This window comes from Thunnus maccoyii, chromosome 13 (genome assembly GCF_910596095.1).
Source record: "Thunnus maccoyii chromosome 13, fThuMac1.1, whole genome shotgun sequence".
NCBI classification, from domain to species: domain Eukaryota; kingdom Metazoa; phylum Chordata; class Actinopteri; order Scombriformes; family Scombridae; genus Thunnus; species Thunnus maccoyii.
Window position 1 is genome coordinate 26,571,652 of NC_056545.1, and position 18,626 is coordinate 26,590,277.

Sequence of the window (18,626 nt, forward strand, 5' to 3'; positions counted from 1 at the left end):
ATGGAATAAATTATTACAATAAATAGATTAATCAAATAACCAAAGAGATTACCTACACACAGCAAGCTAGGGTTACTCAAACCACACAAAGAATACATTCAATAAAGCTACTCTACTACTCAGCTGCCTCTTAACACAGCAAAAAGCCCCACGAGAAAAATGGCCTATACAGTTGAATCAGTAAAAAGGTACAATACAACCTAATGATAAAACAGCTGTTGGCTTTTCTAGCAGTTTGTCTTTGTTTAGTTTAACACTAAATGAAACAGAAGCACATTCAAATACAAAAACAAACATTTAACAAAATAGATGCAATGTAAAATAAACATCTACCTTGCTGAACTGGAACACACGAAGAAAGGCCCAGGTGAGCTTTCAGACCCTTTATAGACTCTGCCCCTTGGTTGGGACCTAGTGCTAGACTTCCCCCTACATCAGTAACATCTTTGCCTTCCTGCTATGACGAGTCAAAATGCCTGCCGTGTCTATTGTGTTATTACTATACTTCCACTATTGCCTTGCAGTGATACTACTGTTGTTTCTACTGCTACTAACAGTAACATGGTGAAGATGAAATTAAAATGTTGGCACAGAGCCCTGAGCTCAACCTGAAACATTACTGTTGGTATGAACTGGACGTCAACTGTGAGCCCAGGCTTACCATCCAACATCAGTAGTCGACCTCACCAGTGCTCTTGTGGTAAAGCCTTGCAGTCATGTTATAAAATCATATGGAAAGCCCTCCCAGAAGAAAAATGGATGAATGAATGGCCAAAATTCAAGCAGCAGAGGCTGAGATATCCTGACTTTTAGTGCCTAAAATGTTCCTAAAACACTACAATTCATATTAATGCAACTCGGCAGTGTCTTTTATTATGCCACAACTTTCAAATTTCATGCCTGAGTCAACATAATCCAGATTACATCATCAGTCTTACTCTATCAGACTTATTAAAACCTCCTCCAGAGCCACAGAATACATTATATATAACTGTTTTCACAGGTTGAAGTGCTCCTCACAGTGAGTTAACTGATCTTTTTTGTGTAAAATAAGTGGACTGCTTCTTTGAATATTGAAATGTTCCAATGTTCCAGTAGTGAGCATTAATATTTACTATGCATACAGGAGATTTAGGCTGATATGTATGAACCAATTTCCACTGAGTTCTCCCTGAATTGCTTAAATAAAGTTTGATTAGTTGGTCTGATTGCATTGGTGAGATGAACTGGAGATAGGGGAGTATGAACTGATGAGGCTATTTGATTCTCTTCCTGCAGTCAGCCAGAGAAAGCCAACAAACTTACAGTATGAACATTAGTTAGTCTTCCTCTATTGCCTGGTGCTTCTGGGCCCCTGGCCAGCCATCTGTTTTTTCATCCAACAGCCATGCCTGCCTGCCTGCGCTCACCTGCAGCTGAAAGTTGCTGATATGATCTCCTACAGTTTAATAAATTGGGAGAATCAGAGCAGAAGAGGGGGAAACTGTTAATGAACTTCACATAATCTCCTCTGTGACACACTGTGTTTAATGAGCTATGCTGTGCTCTTATGGCTACAAGTTCATCCAGTGGGATTCAACTTGAAGTTACAAAGGCACCTCTAAAAGCTTAAGTGTGATTTCATAATGTCGTCTAGAAGAGATAGAGGTAGCTAGGTAGAAGGAAAAACATCACATAAGTCAGATCACTCCTTTTATTCTCCTCTATCTATACTCAGCACAAGGCAAAAAAATTTGCACAAACATCTCAATTATTTCTTCTTCAATGTGCAATAGAGCTTTTTCACAGTAGACATTTTGAGTTGTCATAGCAGGAGAAGCACAGGTGAAACTGATAACATTAACGATGGCTCAATTGCATTCAAGTGTCCAAGGAGGCCATACTGGTGAACCATCATGCACTATAGCAGGGTCATGAATATGAAAAAACTTCATGGGATTCAGTCATCAGTAATGTTATTAAATGTGCTTTTCCTGTTTTGACATGTCAAAATGTCTGCCGTGAAAAAAGTAAATAGCATGGATGTATTATAAGAACTTAGTCTAAATAAGGTCTATGGTCCTTATGTGCTGTGGAGTTTTTGATCTCTAGTGAAGCTTTGGAGGACGTACATGCACATGCAGGTACATGCAGGTGACATGATACAGGGAGAGGTAACTGTGCCAAAGATATGCAGCAAGTGCGCCAACAAAGGCAAAGAAGAAGAAAACTGCCAGTAAGTGAACATGGGTTTATAATGCAGGATTCAACCTTTTAAGAAAGCTTTACAAGTGTTTAATGGGGAAGGAATACATTCAACACATTTATTAGACCTTAAGGATACACTGAAAGAGTTTTAATAAGTAACACTGAATGTAATAACTTAATTGTTTACAAGAAAACTCCATGGGGCACTTTTCACCAACAGTGAGTGCCAATCAATTAGGCTAATTACCAACAGGTGCAGCAAGTGGCTAACTGCAGTGAGGGGTGTCCTCAGACCTGCCTCACTGAGTCCACCAAACCAAAACATACTGTACATATATTAATCTGAGCCATATGGGCAATTCTAAAACAATGCCCAACCAATATGGATAACAACAACATAATGACCAAACTTTTCCGTGCTACACTACAATGAAGATGTCAGGGCAACAGTCATGGCCATGACATAACTATGTGCTATGTAAAGAGAAACATATCTTTAAAAGACAGCAGCAAGATGATAGGCTAACAATGGAAGTGTGTTGCTGTGCTATTGGATAGATGTGAACCGCTGATGTGAGCAAATGATAGCTCAATTGACTGCTCCAGACAATGACAGTAAGGAAGATTATGAGTGATGCGTGAGAGATGTGAATGACAGGATAAAATGAGAAATATAACTACAGGCCTCTGCATGCCAAAGATTGACTGAACTTTCGCTTCCCGACTAAACTTTCGCTGAACTGTGTGGCATGTCATCCATGGCTTCATGTGAATGTTTGTTTTTACCTGAAATTTAATTTGTAAAGTAATCAGATTTCATAACAGTGCCTGCTCTAAAACACCCGTTGCTAAATATTTCCTTTCTTCTAATAACATCAGTCCTGACAAGCATGTTAGATTATCATTTAGTAGTTAATAGTTGAATGTTAATAGTTAATAAGGTTGGATTTGTGAAAACTTGATTTAAGGAGGCGTCTGGCTGTAAAATAAAGCAGTATTTGTTTACCACTGATTTGATCTTCGAGCAGGCTTCATTGTAAGTGAGCACATAGTTAACAGAGTAGGGTGTGTTTTGTTTTTCCTGAGGCTTTTGGAAGTGGCCTCTACTTTCGTCACTCACTTTATCCAATGCGTTTGTCTGGTTAAGAACGAAATCTTTTTAAAAAGGAATTGGCTTGCCTATTAAATTTTCCTTCTGTGTTGCAAATCCTTTTTATTCTAGCAAACTGTTTTACTGGCAAACATTTGCCAGTTTGCTGCTGTTGCTTGTCACTTTAGTGCAAGCAATCATTCTGTTAATGGCTTCCTAATTGAATTTGCTGAGTTTTTATCTTCTGTGGTTGTTAAACTTGTCAAAGTTTTGATAGTTGTTGACTTCAATATTCATGTTGATGAAGCATCAGATAAATTTGCTGCTGAATTCTTAAGCATAACTCAGTCTTTAAATTTAATGCAACATGTATCAGGGCCAACCCACAATCATGGTCACACTCTTGATTTGGTTTTGGGTCTGATTCTGAATACCATATGCATTGATGACTTTTTTTGTGTCCGACCACAAACATATTATTTTTGATATTGTCTTCAATGCTGACACCCAATCCATCAAATGCACGACCCGTTCTCGCACTCTCAACAGCCACTCTGCAGACAAATTTGCCTCTGTCTTTGCAGATCCCAATAAGGATATGGCTTTGCCTGCTCAGACCAATGATTTAGTCTGCTCCTTTAATAACCTCTGTATCTATCTGTACAGTTAACTCATCCCCTTGGATGAATGACGACTTATGCGGTCTTAAAAGAGAGTGCAGAAAGGTTGAGTGGAGGTGGAAAGTGAAAGAGGCGAGACCTGCTTATTTTTCTAATCTAATTGATTGCAACAAAAATAATCCCAGAGATTTATTTAGCACTATCAATAGATTAGTGAACCCTGCCCCTCCACCTGTACCGGTCTTTTCAAATACTGATTGTCAAATGTTTTTATCTTTTTTTGTAGACAAGGTCACCAATATAAGGTCAAAAAAATTGCCTTCTTGTACCGCTGGAGTAGACTGTCGGGCTCATGCTTCATTATTGAGCCAGCTAAGCCCAATATCATTGGAAGATCTGGCAGCCATTGTCTCCCAAATGTGCCCCTCCTCTAGCTCTCTTGATATTGTTCCAACCTCTCTTTTTAAAGATGTTTTTTGTTCATTAGGACCATACTTACTTTCGATTGTAAATAGCTCTTTAAGCTCTGGCTGTGTGCCTGACTATTTTAAGCATGCAATTGTTCAGCCACCATTAAAAAAGCCAAGCCTCGACCCATTGCTGCCCAATAAGTACAGACTGATATCCAAACTTCTTTTTATTTCCAAGGTCTTGGAGAAAGTAGTGTATAAACAACTTATACGGGTCCTGGACAGCAATGAAATCTTTGTTAAATTTCAGTCTGGTTTTCGTGTGGGGTACAGTACTTAAACTGCTCTGCTTAAGGTTTCAAATGATGTTTTAATGCATGCTGATGCTGGGAAATGTTCAGTTTTGTTGCTGCTTGATCTAAGTGCAGCTTTCGACACTGTTGACCACTCTATTCTCCTTAATAGGCTCCAGCAATGGGTAGGCATAACAGGGACTGCCCTTGACTGGTTTGCCTCCTATTTGTCAGACAGGAGCTTTTCTTTGGCAGTTGATCATTTCGTGTCCTCATCTGCTCAGTTGTCATGTGGGGTACCCCAAGGTTCAATCCTTGGTCCAATTCTTTTCTCCCTGTACATCTATTTTATTCTATTTATTTTTCTCTCAATTGTTTGCATTGTACAGCACCTTGTAACTCTGGTTTTGAAAGGCGCATTATAAATAAAGTTTTCTTACTTACCTACTGTTTCTCAACTCAAATGTGTTAGTAAAGAATAAGTGATCCAGCCACATAGAAGTGCTTATCTATAAGAATGCTACTTTGATGTGAAGAAATGTGGAATTTGACCTTTATCCTTTCCTGTCACAACTTGTAGAACATTTACATTTCATTATTTGTTATATACTACTACTACTACTACTACTACTACTACAATTGCCCTGATATTTTTTAATTGTAGTGTAGCACAGGAAACTGTGGTCATTAACATTTCATTGGAAATTGTTTTAGAATTCCTCATTTGGCTCTCATGATGTTAAAATCAGTGTGCTTGTATAATCTGTATATAGTTTTGTGAATGTATGTTTTGTTTTGGTTGATGGATTTATGGTATTTAATGTTATGAAGTGTATGCACACCAAATTTCTTTGTACTTTTTGGATTGTGAATTTTGACAAAAAAGTTACATTTATTCATTGTTACTGTTGTAGGTCTGAACCATAACAGTGCCCTGCTGTGTTACTGGTGTATCCACAAAGCCCTTGACTGGGACGACATAAACCTCATCTAAAGAGTCTTACATCACTGTGAGTGCCTTCTTTTAAACCTTTGTTTCTACCATTTGAACACTTTCAACCATATTTGGCTGAAAAATTGATTTGATGATTGGATTTTTAATGAGGGAGAAGGTATAATTTTAAGAATTTTTAACTAGGTTATTGAACTTTTTGTGGAAAAAAACATATTAAACAAATTATTATTCAAAGCAGAGTATTTTTGCATGTCTTAAAACATGTCTGTCACCTACTACCTACTTTGCCTACTGTAGACATGATTTTACATGTCAATAAAACAATTGTGAAAAGGTGGAAAGGCTGCTCCTATAAAGGCATTTAGCACATATTGTTTCTAAACAAAGAAGTGCTCATTTTAGCCCTGGAGTGGTTCAGAATATGTCAATTTACCAACAAAGTTCAACAAAATTAACTTCAAATTTATAATATTGTTCTATTTGATTTATGTTCTCATCAAAAATAGACAATATATCACATGATTTACATGTGTTTCCTATGTATTTTCTTCGTATACAGAAATATATATATATAAAGTACCTCAAAGCTTATAATCTGAGATATGTACAGATCAGTGCTGAATACTAGAAAGATTGAACACTAAAAACATTCAAGGATCTAAAAGTTTAGGTTCACATCAGAAAGTATTAATGCATGTATCAAATACATGACTTACACGCTCTTGTCTATATGCATGACATACAAAAAATAGCCTACAAAGCTGACATGTTAACACTGTTGTTATTCTAGTTACTCTAGTATTTAAAAAGTCATAATTCTAGTTACTTTAAGCTCAATATACGGGTCAGCTTAAAAACAAACAATGAAGAAATTGTCACAAGCAAGCACCCAGACCTCCTGAACACTCATTCACAAATCACACAACATAAAAAGGTGACTGCACAACCACTCAATTAAAAATTGGATCAATTTAAAATGAATCAGACTCCTTCCATGTGAGTCCAGACAGCTCACTGTGACTCTTCAACAACTTCAGTATCCAGGAAAACTACCCACAACACATTAACGTTATATGATCTCTGCTGCATTTTTGTTAAGGAGAGAAATTCACACAACAGCCACAGAGAGACATTTAACCATCAGAGAAGAAATTATCGACCAAAGAGACAGAGAGAGAGAAGCTGTATCTGACTCATGTTGTCTGATGTCTTCTTCTTTCTTTCATGGAGATGAAGTATTCATGTCATAACGTCCCACTGCATTTGTGGCTGTTGGTCATCTTGTTTGTTTGTTAACAGAACTTTGTTGCTGCTAGTTAACCATATATGATGGAAAATAACGCACACCAAGGGTTGTAGTGAGGTGCTGATCACTGCAAGTAGACTTGAGAGTAAGAAAGACCATCTGGTACTCATATTTAACTCCTCTTCAATCAGTGCCAGCCCAAGCTACTTTAACACTCTTCCCTCAGGGCAACCGCCGCTGTGGTTGTTGTGGTCAGTGTAATTGTACTTACCATTGTAACAGTTTTAAACATCCTCACACGGATAAAGAGATTCCTATAAAAGGAGTTATTTCATGTCAAATTAAGTTGGCCTTTTATCTTATCACTTGCCCTTGTGGTAAGTCATGTGTTGGAAAGAAAAATGGCCTTCAGATCTCAACCCAATTGAACACCTATGGGAGATTTTGGACTGACTGCACTCTCCGCCACCATCATCAAAACACCAAATGAGAGAATATTTTTTTGAAGAATGGTGTTCCTCAGCCTTGGCATTGAATCTACAAGTCTCTGAACTCTTCTGGAGGGATGAACACCATTCTTCAAAAAGATATTCCCTCATTAGGTGTTTTGATGATGGTGGTGGAGAGCGCTGTTTAACATTTCAGTCCAAAATCTCCCATAGGTGTTCATTTGGGTTGAGATCTGGTGACTGTGAAGGCCATAGCATATGATTCACATCATTCTCATACTCATCAAACCATTCAGTGACCCCTTGTGCCCTATGAATTTGGGCATTGTCATCCTGGAAGAGACCACTCCCACCAGGATAGAAATGTTTCATCATATAATAAAGGTTATGACTCAGAACTACTTTGTATTGATTTGCAGTGACCCTTCCCTCTAAGGGGACAAGTGGACCCAAACCATGCCAGCAAAATGCCCCCCACAACATAACAGAGCCACCAGATCCCCTCACTGTAGGGGTCAAGCATATTTCATTATGTATTTTATTCTATAACTAATATTGTTTTTCAAATTATTTTTGTTATTTTCATTCCTTAACATTGTCCTTCATAATCGTAATTGTGCTTTGGCAACACATGTCAAATGTCATGCCAGTAAAGCCTATTGAATTGAATTGAATTGAAGTCAGCCATTGTGGTGAAAGGAGGTTAATGTACTACAGCTGTGAGAGCTGTTCCCCATCTCCATCCCGCTCCCGCCCTGTAATTGTGTTATTGCACTATAGAATTGTCAGTGGAGTTGTACTGCCCCAGTCAAGACATCGGAGCCAAGTCTGTGGAGGGAGGTTAACTTGACATATAAATTGCTATCTGCCAAGATGAATGGAGCTCGCCAGAGAGCAGATGAGGAGAGCAGTGACTTGACATCGCTTCTGACAGACTCCGTATATTCCCCGTCATCTTTCCCCCTTCCTCTCTCTGTTCACGGTGCCAGCTGCTGCTTCCTCTGATGTCTTACTGGATCTGCCAAAGATTCAGTGGCAGCACTGTCCTGTCTTCTGCACATGTGTTTGTGTGTGTGTGTGTGTGTGTGTGTGTGTGTGTGTGTGTGTGTGTGTGTGTGTGTGTGTGTGTGTGTGTGTGTGTGTGTGCGCACGCGCGCAAAACACATCAGAGTGATAATTTACTTTATAACTGCCTAGGGTTATTATTTAGGACATCTATACCACCCAATAACATTCAGAGTGCGAGGGCATGTTGAATTAGTTTCTGGAGTGATTTCCACAGCAGGGAAAAGACCCATAAAGTTTGCAAAGATGACATCACTGTGCACCTACTGGTGTTGTCTATCATTGTAAAATCTCTAATAACAAAACCAAATTTAGTTATTCCACTAGCAGCATTTACGGCGGCAGCTTGTTAAATAACTGTTGCTTTTATGCATCAGTGACTTAGTAATACATTGTCAGAGATGAAAGATGATTTGATGACTTGCTGTGTTTGTGTTTAATGCTGCAGTGTGTGCATACATACCCTTACCTGCCATCCAGTTTGTGGTATTCTAAGGACAGGAAGAGGAGGGGTTGGCTGGCCTTTTAGATCACATTCATAGCAGTTGGAGACACTCCAGTTTGCTGACTCAGAATCCATAGAGGCACTTTTGTTATTACTGTCTAGAGTTGAAGAAAGCTGCCAAAATTACTTGGCATTAAAACATTGCTGATTGGATAATAAACAGATGCAAGGCTATAATATGTCTGAAGCTATTATGATTTGACATAACACATTTGACAAACATAACAGGTGTAATTTCCACACATGCTATGGCATAATCTGTCCGAAAATATTTGCTTTTCAAAGAGACCCATAGCACCCTCCACAGGCTTATCCACTTTATGTTAATGGGGAAGAATTCCTGTGTTGGCAGTGAATGTGTGGGAGCCACAACTCTCTCCTCTGTAGCCTTGATTTATATATATTTATATATCTGCAATGTGTGTGTGTGTGTGTGTGTGTGCGTGTTATTTATTAAGAGACATAATTCATAAGGCTTTTGGTCTCTGAAACATTTGAAGATAATGCCACTAGGTAATATTTCCAGTTTGGACTCAGTGTTGAAATCCTCCCTAATCTCAACCCTGCCAACATTCTGGTTTACATGAATCTTCAGGAATTCAATAGTAAATATATCAAATCAATCTAAGATTATGAGATAGGGTTTTTATAGGGAAATGTTTCTTTAGATTGGCTTTACAATGTATGTCTTCATGACAGTCTGCATCTGCATCTACCACTACGTGACTGCATATCATTCTGAATATAAGCCCACGTATACTGTATTTGTGTGTGATGTTGAAATTTTAGTAATTCTGTTTTTATGTTTATTCTCAGAAATAATTTTAACATACATGTAAAATAAAACAAGAGGTCTTGACACTGATTTAAAGAGAAACTATTGTGAACAGATGGAATTATTTCATCCCACTGGCAGATTTTTTTTTTCATGTTTTCAAGGCTGAACCTGAGAGAAAATTACTTGTTCTGTCATTCTCACTGTTTTCAGTTGCCATCGGTTTTCCATCAGTTTGTTTTGTGTTTGCTCTAGACTGGAAAGAAGATGAGAAAAGCTATAATGTGAATATAATCTATTTATAATCTATTCTTTTGAAATAATCCCTGAACTATAGTTGTAGGTATCCAGCACTATCTGAGGCCTGTTTCCCACAGAGTCCTTGAAGAGATTTTTATAGCATTTTATACAGTCATAAAAGGCAGTGTCACTGTGTGCAGTGGCATCAAATATTACCTTAGGCCTTCCACTTATAATGTATGCATCATAAACACAGAACTAGGGAGCGTCAAAGACAATGAAGGACAGAACCGTTCCCTGATACTTTTCATCAGTTCCTTGTTGGACAATATTTTCACCATCCAGCAGGTGGTGCTGTATGATAAGTGATGAAACGACACTTAGCCTGAGCACACACTCATTCATCACCACGCAGTAATACATAGACTATTTGTGCTAAATGAGGATTTTAAATAATTCATATATTTTTAAGACTGCTAATTTGAAACTCAATTATAGCCAGATGCTAATTTAGGCCCACACTTTGATGTATTGCACATGTGGGATGCAAACACAGGTGTTCCTTCTCATAGGCTAATTGGTTGTCCTTAATCAAATCATAAGAATTTACCAGTTTACTGAGCAGCTGAAGTGCATAAATCCCATAATATGAGCTCTAGTGAGAGGTAAAGAGCAGATTAATGTAGTGTTGAGCTCTATGCACATCCTCACATCACACGGGTGGCCACCAAGGTGAAAAGAATCGTTCCATGGTGACCTCTGCATGCCAGGGCTTACTCAGAACATGCCCCACCTCCCCTGTCCTCCTCCTCCACAGGCCTGGTAGCCACTCACACCAGTTTGTTACATTGCCAATGGCTCGGCTGCACAGTTGTCGCCCTTTTCCCTTTTATCTTAATAGATGGGCTTCTCCCCAGCCGCCATAGGAAAAAAGTCCCAGACTTATCGGCCACAACAAGGCTTCTCAATTGTCAATGTGATCGATGTGTGCAGCCTGGATCTAGGCCACTGCATTAGTTGTGGAGGCTCCTAGCCACTCACCATGGATACACATCGCTGCTCACATCTTGTTGCTGTTGTGGTGTAATTGTTTTGTTATGCGGCTCCGACAGGGTGTAACACGATGTCCATTTAAATGTTCACATAGCACTGGTCAGCTTAATGCTCATGACCTGGGGTGAAGTCAGGTAATTTGAGACATCAGCTAAAATTGGACAAGTAAGGTTTTAGATCTTGAGCTCTTTAAATATTGGCAGCCAGTCACCAAACATGCTATTGCATTGTTGCTACAAATGTCCTTTACATGGATGGGTGGAGCAAAGATTCAAAACTCACTGGTCCCAGAACTTATAAGGTTTGGACAGGAGTCAGTCCCACCTCTGAAACCCCAGACCAGAAGACGTTCAAAGCCAAATACACATGGCAGGGCAAGAGAGAGAGATCAATTCAACTGTCCGTGGACCAGATCCCAGAGCCAGGGAGGAAATCATCTGTTGACCACCTGAGAGGCAGTGAAGTGACCTCTACTCAGCTCTTTGTGCTTGAACTTGGTCTTTTCTTTGTTCTGTAAGTCCATCTGAACTCTTTTTAGACCTACAGAGATTTTTCAGAACTCTATTCCAACACTTTTAAAACTAAACATACTTTTAAAATTAAAAGCAATTTTTATCCACCTAAGAATAGAAATAGAAAGGACCAATTACCACTCTATTAGAGTTTTTACAGTTTCTAAATGGTAACTTTGCAGGCCTGAGATTCACATTTAACTACAGCTTTGAAGAAATGAATTTTCTCTGTATAAATGTACACTGTATAAATCTACAGATCGGAATACACTTCTTCATGCTGAAAGCTTTCATCCCATAACTCTTTAGAAAAGTCTACGTGCAAGTCAGCTCACTACACTGAAAAGAACATTCAATGTTCCAGAAGAATATGATAAAAGTAAAGAAGATATGTTATCCAAATTTAGAGAGAGAAATTACCAAGAAGATGGGCTTGTATATGCAGAAAACAAAGTGGATTCAAAGAGCAGAGCAAGCTAAAAAATCTTCCAAATCAAAGCCACACCTTATTTACAGCACTACATTCATCCCTAAAACTAAGAACATCAAGGACATCATTTTAAAACATTGGCATATTCTTCAAAGTGAGCCATCTTTGCAAGAAACCTTTAAGATCTACCTATGGTAACTTTTAAAAGAGGAAGAAACATAAGGGACAGGGTTGTTAGAACAACTCACAACTAAACCTCTTCAAGGCAACTTTAAATGTGGAGCCTGCATAAATTGCCAATAACCTTAAGTCTTTTAACCACCCTACTGATGGAAAAACCATTAACATTAAGGACTTTATTACCTGTAAAACAAAAAATGTCTATTCATACAGTGTCCATGTGGTAAAATATACATAGGTGAGACATCCCATTTTTCCTTAAAGAGCATATCACTGAATATAGGAGCTCCATTAAGAGGAATGATGTAACCAGTCCTCTTGCAAGACATTTTAATGAAAAGCAACATCACATTTCATCTCTATTTTTATAGGCATAGAAGTGATTAAGTCCAGCCAAAGAAGTGGTAATATCAATTTTCTCCTGAAAAAGAGAAGCATTTTGAATTTTCTATTTCAAACATTTATTTCCAGGGAGCATGAATGAGGAGTTCTCAATTAATGAGTTTTTATAATGGTTCTTAAATATCTGTCATTTAAGTGGTTTTGGAGTGGATTTTATGATGTATTTTTATGATATATCTTGTTGCTTTTCCTACTCTTTCTATATATAGTACTTTATAAAAAGTTTTAATCAATTAATTACAAAAAAATTAGGGCCTGCAACGATTCATTGATTCGTCGATCAACAAAAAATTAATCTGCAACTATTTTGATAATCAAGTAATCGTTTTGAGTCATTTTATAAAGAAAACATGCTAAACTTCCCTTCCTTGAACTTCTTAAATGTGAATATTTTCTGGTTTCTTTAACCTCTATGATGTTAAACTTAATATCTTTGAGTTTTGGACTATTGGCCAGGTCAAAACAAGACATTTTAGGTTGCATCCACCGACGTAGCCACCATGACACCCATCGGTTTGCGGACTCCCGTTTTGTACATCATGGTTTTGAAGCCTGGGGTTTGCATTTTGAGCGTAGGCATCTTGGATTTTTTGGAGCCAGAAGTGATATTTGGACGAGAAGGTGGAGCTGACCTTACCTATAGCTGCTAGCTTGGTTAGCACGGTGCATTTACAGTATATGGTTAACCGTGATAATGCTAATGCTAATTTTCGCTAGCAAAAAATAGGCTTAAAACCATTAAAACAAAATGTACTTAATGGAAAAACTGAACAAGGTCTTTTAGTACAACCAAACAATGAACAAGATTTTTTTAGGTGACCGAAATGTTGACATTTTTCACTATTTTCTGACATTTTATGGACCAAACACTAATCAATTAATCAATCATCAATGGAGAACATAACCGACATATTAATCGATATTGAAAATAACCGTTAGTTTCAACCCTAGGAACTGTCAACTAGCTTTGAAGCCATGTCTTTGAGTCATGTCCTTATATGTTACACACAACACTGTCTCCATTAAAGCATATATTGCATTTAATTTTAACCTTTAACACATAGGCTATCTGAGAAGACATCTACCATCACAGTCTTTGGCTCCATCTGGTGCTAAGTTAACTGGACTGCAAGAGGCAAAAGCTGCAGGATTGTAATGACTGGGTGCAACCAAAGTTCAGTGTTATTTATCATTTTCTTCTAAATAAAGTAGGTGCTTTTCATTGCATTCCTGAGAATTGAAATGCTTGTGTGATGTTTGTGATGTTACAGTGACCGTTTTCACCAAACAGGCCAGCCAATAATGAAATCATAAAATGAAAATAAACATTATTATTTATGTAACCTTTGTATGTTACGACTGCTTCAACACTATTCTCAAATTAAGAGTCGAACTTGCTAATTTCTTACTTCATAAACACATTAACGTTTTTTAATACACCACCGCAAATAGTTTCCTTCTCTGTTTACTTTGTAATGCTGTTGATCGCCTGTTAGTGTATTGTAAATTGTAATTTACTATTTTTATACTTACCAACATCAAACCATCGACTTATTGTATAAATCTAGTGACTGAAATATCTATTGTTGGGTGTCTTGAATAAAACACTTTGTGATAGATGCAAAGCAAAGTTAATTGAAATATTGTCTTGTTTGCATGCTTCATTGTAGTGTAAAGTTAGACTCTAGACTACATCTACATTTACGATAGTACATTAATTTTGTGTAACACACATTTTTTTTCCACATCTGTAAAACCGAAAACGCTTTATTTTTGGCAACAAGTCCATGATTTCCACCTTAGGACGTTTCCTTCAAGTATCTTTTTGATTGAGTACTAATGATGTGGAAAAGGGAGACAACGGGCTATTCCTTAAGAGTTGTTTAAGTGCCGTCAAATTAATTCAATATTTCTTCAAAAGAACTGACCATTTTAAAATGTTCAACTGACTCTGTTCTGACAAAAATAGGCTCTACAGGTTACACTGGCATTTTTCCTATAATTAGTAAGTTAGTTGCTAAAATGTTACTGTTACGGTTTTTTATTGTTTGACAGTATCATCATTTTATACCACCTCCTTTTGTAATGCAACAACGATCACATTTTAATGAGTCAAATGTTGATGCTCTGATAACTTGATACAATAGTTTTCATTTTGTATGAACGATTTGATATTTGAGAATTAGGAGCCTAGTGTTGATCACTAACTACTGTAATAGCTAAAGAACAGAGAAAGTTAATGTAAAGGGACAGCATGACAGTTTTGCCATCTCAAACAAAACATGATATTAATAATATGATATTATTTAGCTTCAGTAAATGTAGCAAAACCACAGAACACACCATTATAACTTAATTTCTGTCATTCAAATTTTTTATTTAAGTAACTTTAAGTGAGTAAAGCAAGGTAAATATAATGTCAGCAAACTGGCCTTAAGTATTGAAAGTAACGGTACTCATGAATAACTGCATTTAAAGTGTTAAATTATTGATGTAGCCTATTGAATCCAAGCAGCATTTTAATATTGTAGCTGGGTCAGCTGCTGTCTAGTCTGACTATTGCTTTTTAATTGTTTAATCTGTGGCAATGCATCAGATTTTCATAAGTTTATCATATGTTTTGTTAAGTTTTTATCTGCAAAGTGACTTACTACAGATATACAGTAAATATAAAAAAGTACATATTGCCCATTTAAATGTAGCCAATAAGGTTTCACAAAAAAAGGAAAGCATCAATCACGATGTGACATGTGACGCAAATGGCTCTGGATTTACTATTTTTATTTTTCATGCATAAGTGGGCTACAAATGATCAAAAAGGATGCACGACTCATTAGCTATAATATATTTATAATTGCGTTGGTGTCTTTCTATAGCTACGTATGGCGTAAAAGTAATACTTGATGATACATGACTTCACAGCAGGCCTACATACATGCTTATTAAAACTTGCATGTCATCATTCATGTCGTTTCTTGTATGTTTGTTTGCTGTTGCTTTGAGACGTCATTTCAACGTGTTTTACATCGACAGCAGACGAACGTTCTGCTTTGTGACGAAAGATGGTTATGACGCTGTTAGAATCAACCCGGAGCTTTGATGGTCAGGCTTGCCAAAAGCCTTACCATTCCGTTGCAGGATTTCAAGACATTAGTCAAGTTCGTTTCTGGCACTTTAGGAGAGGTAAGTTACCCGCAGAACTGCGCACTTGACACTTGACATATGAACCTGTTGAAGACTCTGCTGTCTGCTGTAAGATTTAAGATTTAACTGGCTTAAACCTTGATTGAGTTTTTTCTCACTCACTCATTAGTGAAAGCTAAATTAAAAAAGCATTGTGCATTTTGAATGTGTTTTGTATCCTATCCAGTGCAGCACATTAGATAACATGCAAGAATACATTTAGTGTTAAGATCAAACAATACTAGTCAGATGACATCTCAACCTTTTGTATAATAGATTATTTTAGTTTTAGTTTTTAAATTATTTTTAATATTGCATAGTTTCATGCATCCTCTAGTTATGTACTTCTAGTTATCAGTGTTATATTTTTCTCTTTTTATTGCACCTTGTAACCACTTCTTTAAAAAGCTCTTTACAAATGAAGGCTTACTCACATTGGGAGGAAAGGCAAATGCACATCCTCTGACAATTACATTAACCAACTGCCTTTAATTGGATTTTCATATTTCATATTAAAAAATACAACATCATCTGTAGTAGAGTATGTGACTATATCAATGTGTGTCACTGATGATTTGTCCCGCTGTCTTTCTATCATTTGCCAGATGTTGAGAAGAAGTATTCGCCTGCAGGAAGCAGGATATTATACAGAGGAGGGAACACCATCTGTGTCGTATAAGGAGATTTTATACAGGTAAGTTGCTGTAGTGTTTGTGTGCACATGCTGTATACTGTATATACACATATAGGGGGGAAACCACACTATAAACCTTCACACATGTCAGTTTTTTCTAATTTTTTGTTGCATCTCTTAGGATCTTTCGTAGGAGGAAAAGTCCCAATGGGGTTCAGCATGACCTTGTGGGTGACTTTACACCAGACCATCAGGATATTTCTAACTATGTAGATATGTTAGAAAACGAGGAGAACATTCCCCAGATACATCAGCCTACTACTCATCACCGTGGGATTCAAGCGACTGACACCTGGGCGACTGAGACCACGACAACCCGTTGGAGGACCACTTGGAAAACTCTTAGGAAAGGAGGAAACAACGGTAAGGACTCCCACTCACATGTCATCATAGCATTTTATATGAGAAAGGCCAGTTCTAGACGCATTTTTCTTTGGCCATCAAGCTCTAAACATGCTGTTTGTCTCTCTCTGCAGGCAGAACATCGCGCAAGTTTTCCCTCAGGATCATCTGCAGCTTCATCCTTTTTCTCCTTCTTGCTTTTGGTGAGTGATTTACCACTTTCTGCTACAATCAATCATTTATAGTCCATGAGTAAAATCTGGGACAGTTGCTTTTACTGTATTTCAGTCCCTGTTTTGTCAGGTTTTTGTGGAAACTCCCAAAAGCATTTTCCTAACCACTCTGCCCTGTCTCACACAGGAATAACAAACTACATACAACTTCATAGTGAAATTAGAGAACTACAGCAGGAGTTACATTCACTTCAGCACCAAGTGAATATGTTCCTTCCTCAGGCACATGACATACCTAACTTTGCTTTAGAGTCACAGGGTAAGTAATCTTCACCATCTTCATTTGTGCCAGTGTGATTCATACATGTGTTTTATTGTGGAACTTTATTTAGAGAGTCTCTCATTTTGCATTTGTGTCCTTGATTTGTGTGCGTGCAGGTGCCAGAGTTTTAGGTGACAAGTCTTCAGATACGTATTGGCCACAGGAAAACATTGGAATACTATGGGACAGGCTATTTTCCTCGTGGTATTCTTTCACAACACAAAGACAAGTGATCCAAGTATGAATTACACAGCCACATTCATAAAAGGCTCAATGACAGTTTATTATTGTTATGTATCTAATGTGAAATCACATGTTGAAACAACTTAATGTACTTTATGAATTGTGGAAACTAAAATATGTCATTTCCTCTCCTCAGGGACACACGTCTTTACATCCGGGGAAGTGCTGGTCCTTTTCAGGGGAACAGGGACATTTATTTGTCTTCCTGTCTCACCCGATCTATGTCACTCACGTTACACTTGGCCACATAAGGGCAAGCCAGTCCCCCAGCGGCATCATCGCAAGCGCGCCAAGGAAGTTCTCCCTCCATGTAAGTCATACATTTACTGTTGTTTTCCCAGAGATGTCAAGCATACTTGTCACCATTATTAACACAGTGCACAACAACCAGTTTGACTGATCGCTCTGTCTGTTACTCTTTCAGGGAATGACGACAGAAGATGACGAAGGAACCTACTTGGGGACCTGGGTTTATGATCGGGATGGCGTGTCGTTCCAGACCTTCAAACTGGCGGTGAGTATGATAAGAGTGATACAGTATAGCACTTGCGCATGTGCATTCTTTAATTCACACTTATTATTATGAGTTAGTTACAGGAAAAAAAAAACATTGTAAGGATTACCAGATGATTGCACAATATATGGCTTTGTAAATGATATAATTAGCCATCAGATGCAACACAGTGCATCAATATGTCACCTGTGTCTCCTTTCCCAACTTTTTTATATCTGATTTCCTAGACTCTCAGTTGCTCATGTTTTACAGCCCCCATCTGACTCTCTCATTTCTCTCTCCTGTCTCTTTCCAGGATCCAGACGTAGGAGTTTTTAGATATGTTAAGTTGCAGGTAGAGAACAATTGGGGTAACATAGACAACACCTGTGTATATAGCTTTAGGGTTCATGGGAAACTCCCTGCCTAACTGTACTTTCACTTGGCTTGGAGAGAGGTTTTTATGTAAATATCTTAAAATATATCTTAAATTATATAAATTGTAATTTTATTTATAAAATAAAATATAAATATGTATATTTATAAATATATAATATGTATATATGTATATGTATATAGCCATATTTTTCAGGGGCCATATTTATATTTATCAAGCAACTTATACTCTCTCCAAGTATTTATGGTGAATGTAGGCGATCAGGGGCAGGGAGGTTAAGGGTTGGGGTGGTGAGGTGGTAAATGCTCTAGCCTCACAGCAGGAGAGTGTGGGGTTCCAAGCCCTGCTTCTTTCTTGCTGTGGTGAG

At 37.7% G+C, this 18,626-nt stretch overlaps 1 protein-coding gene across 3 annotated transcripts; it reads left to right on the forward strand.

The window, feature by feature from the left end:
- The first annotated feature begins 1,887 nt into the window (after positions 1-1,887).
- Positions 1,888-18,373, forward strand: LOC121909625 (SUN domain-containing protein 3-like). Of its 3 annotated transcripts, XM_042430144.1 has the most exons (11): positions 1,888-2,215; positions 5,515-5,610; positions 13,477-15,595; positions 16,201-16,289; positions 16,411-16,652; positions 16,766-16,834; positions 16,992-17,123; positions 17,243-17,364; positions 17,506-17,679; positions 17,794-17,883; positions 18,179-18,373. In XM_042430144.1, the coding sequence occupies exons 3-11, from the start codon at positions 15,512-15,514 to the stop codon at positions 18,290-18,292; spliced, it is 1,116 nt and encodes a 371-aa protein (XP_042286078.1). In that variant the 5' UTR covers positions 1,888-2,215; positions 5,515-5,610; positions 13,477-15,511; the 3' UTR covers positions 18,293-18,373. The 3 variants fall into 3 exon arrangements, with proteins under 3 accessions (XP_042286078.1, XP_042286080.1, XP_042286079.1); XM_042430146.1 differs by lacking the exons at positions 1,888-2,215; positions 5,515-5,610 and adding an exon at positions 12,846-13,066; XM_042430145.1 differs by lacking the exons at positions 1,888-2,215; positions 5,515-5,610 and adding an exon at positions 12,846-13,033.
- Positions 18,374-18,626: the final 253 nt, after the last annotated feature.